General features: G+C 45.6%; 1 protein-coding gene across 1 annotated transcript in view; it reads left to right on the forward strand.

Annotated features, from left to right (window-relative positions):
* The window catches only part of dysf (dysferlin, limb girdle muscular dystrophy 2B (autosomal recessive)), a 73019-nt gene that overhangs the window by 19553 nt on the left and 43466 nt on the right, over positions 1–10000 (forward strand). Inside the window, 18 exon segments of the mRNA XM_080023064.1 lie at positions 58–184; positions 330–433; positions 742–810; positions 997–1040; positions 1171–1253; positions 2438–2470; positions 3052–3167; positions 4333–4446; positions 4539–4716; positions 5314–5438; positions 5994–6100; positions 7026–7221; positions 7607–7753; positions 7992–8123; positions 8329–8495; positions 8750–8864; positions 9463–9568; positions 9953–10000. The exon segment at positions 9953–10000 is cut by the window's right edge and continues 95 nt beyond it. Of these exon segments, the coding sequence (XP_079879190.1) occupies positions 58–184; positions 330–433; positions 742–810; positions 997–1040; positions 1171–1253; positions 2438–2470; positions 3052–3167; positions 4333–4446; positions 4539–4716; positions 5314–5438; positions 5994–6100; positions 7026–7221; positions 7607–7753; positions 7992–8123; positions 8329–8495; positions 8750–8864; positions 9463–9568; positions 9953–10000 (2011 nt within the window).

Consider the following 10000-nt stretch of genomic DNA (forward strand, 5'->3'; position numbering starts at 1 on the left):
GCGTGTTGACCTTTAGATATCTTGTTTATTTTTTGATACTTAAACCTTGTGTTGCAGGCTGATAAGCGTGAGTGTGTGGAGGAGAAGGAGGACATCGAGGGGAACCTGCTGAGACCGGCTGGACTGTCCCTCAGAGGAGCCATCTTCACACTCAGGGTCTACCGAGCTGAAGACCTTCCACAGAGTGAGTCCACCACCACCTGGGTGTGTGTGTGTGTGTGTGTGTGTGTGTGTGTGTGTGTGTGTGTGTGTGTATCTGTGCGTGCGTGCGCATGCGTGTGCCTGTGTCACAATGTCGTGTCATGGTCTGTCTTTCTTTGTCCCTCTAGTGGACGATGCGTTCATGGACGGGATGAGACAGATTCTGGGTTTCGACAGCAACAGGAAGAACCTTGTCGACCCACTGGTGGAAATCCACTTTGCAGGCAAAACGGTACGATGAATTCACGTTTTTCCCCCAAACGCTATAAACATCGCTGTCAGTCAAACTCTCGGTTCCCTCTCTGCTGTACTGGGCAGTGTAACCACACATACCATGATATTCCACCAGATGTAGTATGTCATGCATTCAGTGTCACTTTTCACATACTATTTGAGTATGATATGGTTTCGGGCGTTCTAAATATTAATTCGACATACTGGTGGACCATCATAGTATGATAGTCAGACAGCAGAAGAGACACTACCAGTGAATGGCATTATGGGTAATGTAATCCGTCTGTCTGTCTGTCTCACCCACAGGTCTGCACTAGAATCATGGAGAGGAACGCCAATCCACAGTGGAATCAAAGCCTGACAATGCCCATTAGGGTCTGTCTGTCTGTCTGCTTGTCCTTCCGACTGTCTGTCTGAATGCCTGTCTGTCTGCCTGCCTGCCTGTCTGTCTGTCTGTCTGTCTGTCTGTCTGTCTGCCTGCCTGTCTGTCTGTCTGTCTGTCTGTCTGTCTGTCCTTCTCTCTGTCTGTCTTGTAAAGTTCTGGTTTTCGTTTTCCTTCAGTTTCCATCCATGTGTGAAAAAATGAGGATCAGAATACTGGACTGGTGAGACCCACCGAGCGAAGCGTTTGTACCTTAAAGCAAACAAACCTTCAACAACAACATCAACTCTTCCAGTCTCATCAATTTGAACGTAACGTTGCACGTTAAACTACAGACGCTTCCTCCTGTCCAGGGACCGAGCCAGTCACAACGACATCATCGGCACCACCAACCTCTGTATGTCCAAAATCTCTGCACCGGGAGGAGAGATCGAAGGTGAGTTACTGGAGTCAAACCGGTTCTGACCGGTTCTGTCTGGTTCAGGATGAATCCACTGGTTGAGCAGTGTCAAAATCTGGCCAAGAATGATGCCTATGGTCTGGTCACCGCTTGTTTGGACTTGTTTAGACTGGCTCTAACTGGATTGGACAGGTTTGGACTGGCTCTAACTGGACTGGACATGTTTAGACTGGCTCTAACTGGATTAGACAGGTTTGGGCTGGCTCTAATTGGATTTAACTTGTTTGGACTGGCTCTAACTGGATTAGACAGGTTTGGGCTGGCTCTAATTGGATTTAACTTGTTTGGACTGCTATAACTGGATTAGACAGGTTTGGGCTGGCTCTAATTGGATTTAACTTGTTTGGACTGGCTCTAACTGGATTAGACAGGTTTGGGCTGGCTCTAATTGGATTTAACTTGTTTGGACTGCTATAACTGGATTAGACAGGTTTGGGCTGGCTCTAATTGGATTTAACATGTTTAGACTGGCTCTAACTGGATTAGACAGGTTTGGACTGGCTCTAATCGGATTTAACTTGTTTGGACTGGCTATAACTGGATTGGACAGGTTTGGGCTGGCTCTAATTGGATTGGACATGTTTGGATTGGCTCTAACTGGATTGGACAGGTTTGGACTGGTTCTCACTTGATTGGTTTGTGTTCTACTTGTCGGTTCGGATTGTCTTAACTAGTTTAAAAGGATCTGGATGGAACTAGACTGAACTGGATTGGTCTGTTCTGTCGTAGTTTGGCCTCAACTCACCCTGTACTGTGGGCTTTTCATGTTTGGTTTTAAAGTAATTTCAAACTTCCTACTTCCTGATTTTCAATCGCTTTTGGGTCAAAACACATGACCCCCGGACATTAAAGGAAGTCTTTTTGACCACATCTCTTGAAAAGTATAAAGAACACTTTTTCACAGTTTTTCCAGAAGTATATTTGAAACCCGTTCCAGATCCAAACCGGGGCTGGACACCTGTCCCGACTGCCGCCCTCTCGCGCGTGAACGGGAGACTTAGATTGTCGTGGCGTGCTTATTTGATTTGTTTGTTTCCTTCTCACAGCATGTGGTCGCCGCCTCGTGTTTGGGTTTGAGTGATGTTTACCGTCAACAGTTTGCACTTTTCTTTTTCCAATTCTCAACTGTTCACGACCATCCTTCCTCTCTATGCATCCAGATGAGCGGGCACCTGGGAGCGTCCAGTCTGTCAGTATGTCCACCTCTCTGCCTCTCTTTCCCTCCCCCACTCCCTCTCTCCATCCCTCCTCTTCCTCTCTTTGCCCTCTGTTTGTCGCTTGACACAATTCAGAATCCCAGTAAACCTCATGAAACAATCGCCTCACTGGGATTTTGGTTCTTTTGCTGCGCTAATCGTAGCTTTCTCTTTTATGGAAGCCTTGATGAAAGTCCGCCAAAGAAATCAATGAAAAATGTATCGAAATTCTGTTTTTATTTATTTCACTAACAAGTAAAATACACATTTAAACATATATATTTTTCTACTGATTTTATTTTTCTACTTATTTAATGAAAACATTTTTTTTACCGAAGCTGCAAAAAAGTTTTATATGTAAGTGAGTCAATGAGAAAAAAAAAATGGTTGGTCTTTCAGAGCTTCCGTATTTTCTGATACCTATATTTTGGAAATCACCAAATTGATTTTTCTATAATTTTTTGAGTGATAGAAACACGTATTTGTGTATGACATTATATCTCGTATTATTTTAGCCCTGGCCCGTCTGATTTGTCCATCCTGTGTCCTTGTGTGTCGTCCATCTTGTGTCCGTCCAGTGGACGACAGCCTGGGTTTCCTTCCGACCTTCGGGCCGAGCTTCGTCAACCTGTACGGGAGTCCCAGGGAGTTCAGCACCTTCAGCGACCCCCAGGAAGCGCTCAACCTCGGGAAGGTAGCTCCACCTTCCACCTCCACCGCCCCCCCCCACCTTCCACATCAGCCTCACACTGAAGAATAAGCAAATGGAATAAACTTAGGTTGGATATTGGGCCGGTGTGTCAATTCACAATTTGATAACAATTCTTTAAATGACTCGGGCGGTCTGGAATCACTCTAGCAAAATAGTTGTTTGTCCATTTAATTTGTCACCAGTCGTTGGTGGACTTGTGATGCCGACGTGCTGGCCTGACCAGCTGGAAGGCTGAATGTTATTTGGGGGAATTCTACAGGACTTAAGGGGGGCGGGACTTCTCATCCTATCTCTAAGGCTCCTCACCCTATCTCTAAGGCTCCTCACCCTATATCTAAGGCTCCTCACCTATATCTTAGGCTTCTCACCTTATTTCTAAGGCTCTTCACCATAAACCCAAGGGTCCTCACCCTATCTCCAAGGCTCCTCACCTTATCTCCATGCCTCCTCGCCCTATCTCCAAGCCTCCTGACATGACATTCCACTGCATTTATGTACAGTTTATGTATGCGACAAATAAACCTCTTGAATCCTCACCCTATCTTCAAGCCTGACTCTATCCCCAAGGCTCTCACCCTTTCTCCAAGGCTCCTCAACCTATCTCTAAGGCTCCATACCCTATCTCCAAGGCTAATCACCTTGTCTCACAAGCTCCTCACCCTATCTCAAAGGCTCCCCACCCTATCTCCAAGGCTACTCACCTTATCTCAAAAGCTCCTCACCCATCTCCAAGGCTCCTCACCCTATCTCTAAGGCTCCCCACCCTATCTCCAAGGCTCCTCACCGTATCTCAAAGGCTCCCCACCCTATCTTCAAGGCTCCTCACCCTATCTCAAAGGCTCCTCACCCTATCTCCAAGGCTCCTCACCGTATCTCCACGGCTCCTCACCCTATCTTGGCGTGTCAAAGACTAATGAATACAACATTGTATTAAATGCCTTGTGGTCACCGTCATGCTTTATGTTTTACATGGAAACATTAGTCTTGGTGCTTAATTAAACTTATTTCAATTATATTTGATTCAATTACTTCCTATTTGACTACATTATGTCGTTTTAAATTCAGTTTTATTGAAATTGGTCTTGTGAAATAACAATAGACCTCCTGTCTTTCTCCTTCCCTCCCCCCTCACCCCTCTCCCCCCCAGGGGGAGGGCGTGGCCTACAGAGGTCGGGTTCTGCTGGAGCTCAGCACCAAGCTGGTGGACAAACTGGAGCAGAAGACTGAGGACATTCCTGGAGACGACCTGCTGGTGGTGGAGGTCAGGGACGGAGGGATGGAGGGAGGGGCTTGGGTGGATGAGTGACGAGCGACGGATGAATGGGTGTATCTCTCTCTCGCCCCGCCCGACAGAAGTTCCTGCGGAAGAGGAAGTTCTCGCTCTTCGCGGCCTTCTACTCGGCCACGCTGCTGCAGGACGTGGACGACGCCATCCAGTTCGAGGTCAGCATCGGTAACTACGGCAACAAGTTCGACTGCACCTGCCTGCCGCTGGCCTCCACCACGCAGTTCAGCCGCGCCGTGTTCGACGGTAGGTCAAAGGCCAAAGGTCGTGGCGTCTTACAGTCGGGGACACTCGGATACCATTTTTAGAGTTCCCGCTCTGCCGATAGAAACTACTGATACATATATTGTAATTTATGTCACAATAATAGCGACGTCACTGATTTTGGAAACAGGAAACTGTCACTGAGTTCCAGAAATGAAACAGGAACACAATGTCATAGTTGTTGCAGGAACCAGCTCTTCACCCTATCTTCAAGGCTCCTCACCTTATCTCCAAGGCTCCTCACCCTATGTCGGTCACGAACGCCCCTTCCAAAAGTCTTTATGTTTTGTTGATGTCGGTGCAATTTTCCAAACTAGTCTGCACAGTATTTGGAGCACAGTCTGATACAGAGCCTGGATACTGATGTACGTGCTGTACAGCCCTAATGAGGTCGTTATCAGTAATATTTCAACCTCTTCAAACCATAAAATAAAATTCAAAGTAGCTGTAGATAGATACCAGCAGTACTTACCTCGCCGTGCGTGTGTGTGTGTGTGTGTATGTGTGTGTGTGTGTGTGTGTGTGTGTGTGTGTGTGTGTGTGTGTGTGCGGGTGTGTGTGTGTGTGTCTGTTCTCCAGGTTGCCACTACTACTACCTCCCGTGGGGGAACGTGAAGCCGGTGGTGGTCTTGTCTTCAGAGTGGGAGGATATTCGACCCCGCATAGAAGCTCTCAACATGATGCTGGGAATCATAGAGAGGCTGGTGTGTGTGTGTGTGTGTGTGTGTGTGTGTGTGTGTGTGTGTGCTCACAAAGGGTGAAGATACGATTCTATTAATATTATATAGATATTCGATATATTGATGTTTTAGCCATAATGAGAATTGTTGTCGATTCTTCAGTTAGTTACAGAAATATAGAAATTGCATATTTAAATGCCTCAATATTTTTCTAGAAATTTGTTAAATATTGTTTTTAATAAACTTGCATTAATGTGTAGAACTTTTTAAGAAATAAATAAATACATACATATACTCATTAAATAAATAACTCCTTTTCACAAAAGTAAATTCAATCTAAAATAAAATAATGCACATTTTAATTTCTAGTTCTTTCCTTTTAATTTTTTTTGTTTGATTTATTTGATCATCTGTCTTTTTCCATTCAATATACCCGTGAAATATCAGCTGAAACGTTAAGTTCCAAGCATTCAACTAAAATGTGAAATTGAGCATCAAAGCCCTGCGATGTTGCGTCTCCTGCACTATTCTTAAACACGAACCTCCCTGCCGTGGCCCGGGGGCTCTGTGTCGCTTCAGGAATCGAACCTGCAGCGGGTAGAGCTGCTGGTGAAGGCGGGTGGAGACCTGGAGGAGCTGGAGCTGCAGGTGGTGGAGCTGCTGGACCAGGTCATCGCCGACTGCAGGTAACATGGCCGCTGTCGGTCATTTCATCACTTTTGGTTATTTTTCGTTGTTTTATTTATATCCCTTATTGCCATTACATGGCAGGATGGGCGCATTTGCAGTGCGCCCATCCTGCTGTTCAGGGGGGGCGGGGCTGTTTTACGTTCTGGCGGTAAAGGTTCCGCTATTCATATTTACTGAAGTCATCATCAATTCCAATATTTACAACGATTCAGGTTACAACGGTCATTGTAAATATTGGTTATGATGTCATGAGCTTTTAAGTTGTAAGTTGATTTATTTTTGATTTCCCACTGATTGTCTATGGAGATAAAGGACAACTGCAAGTGGTGGCAGGCGGTATTGCACATGTACTTTTGACAAAACAGGAAGCAAATGAGGAACCTTGATAAGTAACCTTCTTGATGAGGAACCTTCCTTATAAGAAACCTCCCTAATAAGGAACCTTACTAATAAGGAACCTTCTTGATAAATAACCTTCTTAATAAGAAATCTTCCTAATAAGGAAGCTTCTTGATAAGGAGCCTTCCTAATAAAGAACCTTCTTGAGAATTAACCTTCTTGAAAAGGAACCTTCTTGATAAGGAACCTTCTTGAAAAGCAACCTTCCTAATGAGGAACATTCTTGATAAGGAACCTTCCTAATGAGGAACCCTCCTGATAAGGAACCTTCCTAAAAAGGAACCTTCCTAATAAGGAACCTTCCTAATATGGAACCTTCTTGATGAGGAACCTTCCTCATAGGGAACTTTCTTGAAAAGGAACCTTCCTAGTAAGGAGCTTTTTTGATAAGGAACCTTCTTGACAAGGAACCTTCCTTGTTAGGAACCTTCCCAACTAGACACCCTGGATGAGAGGAAGTCCTTTCACGCCATCATATTAAGCCTCCCCTCTCCCCCTCCCTCTCCTCCCTCCCCCCTCCAGTCAGGAGTTGCCATCGCTGGATGAGTGGCAGTGCACCACCCCTCTGGATCGCTCCCTCCGGCATCTCCGGAGCCTCCACCTCCGGCAGGTGGTGCAGGCGGCGCTCGGCCTGAAGCACGGCCCGGCAACGGAGCTGTCCACGGTCCTGGACCAGGCCCGGGACTGGACCGGCAGGCTGCGCCCCCTGGTGGAGGAGGTGAGGAGGTCCCAAAATTCCCTTTGTTGCTCCGCTTCACCTTGTCCACAGAGATCATCTTCCCTCTCGACATTGTTCCAATGGGAAACGACTGTTTACTCCTGGTTTATCACACTGTGGCTCTGTGCTACACTGGAGTAGACTGGACATACTAGTTATAATCAATTCACAGTTTATGTATTTAGTACGTAGTCATGTAATAAGCGGGACAATTTGAAGCCATGCGGTCATCATCACAAGATAACCAAAGATTTTGTGATATAATGCGATGTTTGCAGGATTGGGATCTTGTATCACTTATACTGTACGTTAACTGTATACTACTATACATGTCCGCATGGTAACTTATATTTGTGACCACCCTCTCTCTCTCTCTTTCTCTCAGCCTCAGAACAGCCTCCCGGACATCGTGATCTGGATGCTGCAGGGCGACCGCAGGGTGGCGTACCACCGTATCCCAGCATGCACGGTGCTCTTCTCCCAGAAGCACTGCGGGAAACACTGTGGGCAGCTGCAGACCGTCTTCCTCAAGGTACAGCACCGCCGTACCACGCCTACCATTCGTTGATCAAATGACGATTTGGCGCCCTGCCTTCCCCTTTTCACGGTTTCGCCAAGGGGATATGCTAAATTAACGTCACACATAGGCATCACCGTGGCAACCAGAGATAAACAAAGCAGCATTCTCACCAACACTAACATCAGCGCCAATGAACGTGGCGACCATTTATTCATTTGTATATACGTATATATTTCTATATTTATTGCAGTACCCTCAGGGCAGCGGAGGAGAGGCCAAGCTTCCTGGTCAGCTGAGGGTGAAGGTCTGGTTTGGATTGGCCGCCGATGTCAAACATTTCAACCAGTACGCCGAGGGCAAACTGTCCGTGTTCGCCGAGACGGTGAGGGGCCACTCAATCGATCAATCAGTTACTCGACTCGTCGAAAAAGTTAGAAAGATGTATTTTTGTTTGTACGGGTTTGGGGTCTGGATGTGTCGACGCGGCTTTAAAAGTGCGATTCGCAAAAGAATGATCAATGATCAAAGACCGTTCCCTGCTGTGTGTGTGTGTGTGTGTGTGTGTGTGTGTGTGTGTGTGTGTGCAGTATGAGAACCAGACGCGGCTCGCCCTGGTGGGGAACTGGGGTACTACAGGCCTGACGTACCCCAAGTTCAGCGACGTGACGGGCAGAGTCCGTCTGCCCAAGGAGAGCTTCAAACCTTCTGCTGGGTGGGCCTGGGGCGGAGACTGGTACATCAGCCCAGAGAAGACGTAAGAGAAAGGGGGAGGGAGGTGGGGGAGGGAGGGCCGAGCGTGAGAGGGACGGAGATAGTCATGGGCCAGATCTCCCTAAATGGGCCAAATCTCTTAAAACCAAGCTGGGGTCCGCTGCCCCCTGGGGGTCAGTGAAGGAAGATTTGAATGACTGTTTCTGAGATTTGCACTTGTATTTCTGGACCGTTTATGCGATCCCTTCTCCAGACCCAACTGTTATTTGTTATGAATGTCATTCTCCCGTGTCCCAGGATGCTGTACGACACGGACGCGGGTCACATGACTTTCATGGAGGAGGTGTTTGAGAACCAGATGAGGCTTCCTGCAGGACAGTGGATCGGGATGCCGGAGGGATACACCGACGTGGTGTGATTCCTTATATTCACCTTATTGTTATATCTACATGTACAGTGTAGTTATAAAATATTATGACACAGCTCTGTGGACAAGCAGTGGTTAGTCATTTCCCAATAATGACCTTTGATGTTATTTTTTCATTTTTATTTTTGCACTTTTATATTTTATTTTGCCTCTTTATATGCTTTATATGCATAAAATGTGAGTATTTTCAAGATGCCATGCCTAATTTATCAGCTTTTTTTTTTTAGCATTTTGAGCGCGTTTCATGTATGAAAGATTCTATAAAAATACAATTGATTATATGAAATAAAAATAATAATAATAATAATAATAATAATAATAATAATAATATTTATTTGTACAGCACCTTTCATTCAAATTTTGAAGCTCAAAGCGCTTTACAGACATTTAGGAATTAATTATTTACAGCAATTTATTTTCAATAGTGAATGAATATTTGAGGAGACAAAAAAGACACTAAAATAAATAAAACAAACAAACAAAAGAATATCTTTCACATATATAAATTGTGTGTGTGTGTGTGTGTGTGTGTGTGTGTATGTGTGTGTGTGTGTGTGTGTGTGTGTGTGTGTGTGTGTGTCAGAATGGAGAGAAGGCGGTCCCCAAGGACGAGGTGGAGTGTCCTCCTGGGTGGGTGTGGGAGGAGGTGGAGTGGAGCGAGGACCTCAACCGAGCTGTGGACGACCAAGGTAAACACACACACACACACACACACACACACACACACACATTTATACACACAATTATGAGGGAAATTATTACATTATTATGAGGACACTTCATTGTGAAGACAAAATGTTGATATCAATTACAAGATTATGGAGACAGAGTTTTGAGATTAATAGGAGATTATGATAACATTAGATTATGAGATTAATTACATGATCATGAGGACGCTAGATTATGGGGATACAATTATCAGATTAATATGAGATTAAGAGGGCATTAAATGTGTCCTGTCCTCTTAATGCTGCCTGGTATTCAGGTGTGTTACCGTGTGTGTGTGTGTGTGTGTGTGTGTGTGTGTGTGTGTGTGTGTGTGTGTGTGTGTGTGTGTGTGTGTGTGTGTCCAGGGTGGGAGTACGGCCTCACCATCCCTCCCGACCGGCGTCCCAAATCCT

Source organism: Zeus faber (genome assembly GCF_960531495.2).
Source record: "Zeus faber genome assembly, chromosome: 22".
In the NCBI taxonomy this organism is placed as follows: Eukaryota; Metazoa; Chordata; class Actinopteri; order Zeiformes; family Zeidae; genus Zeus; species Zeus faber.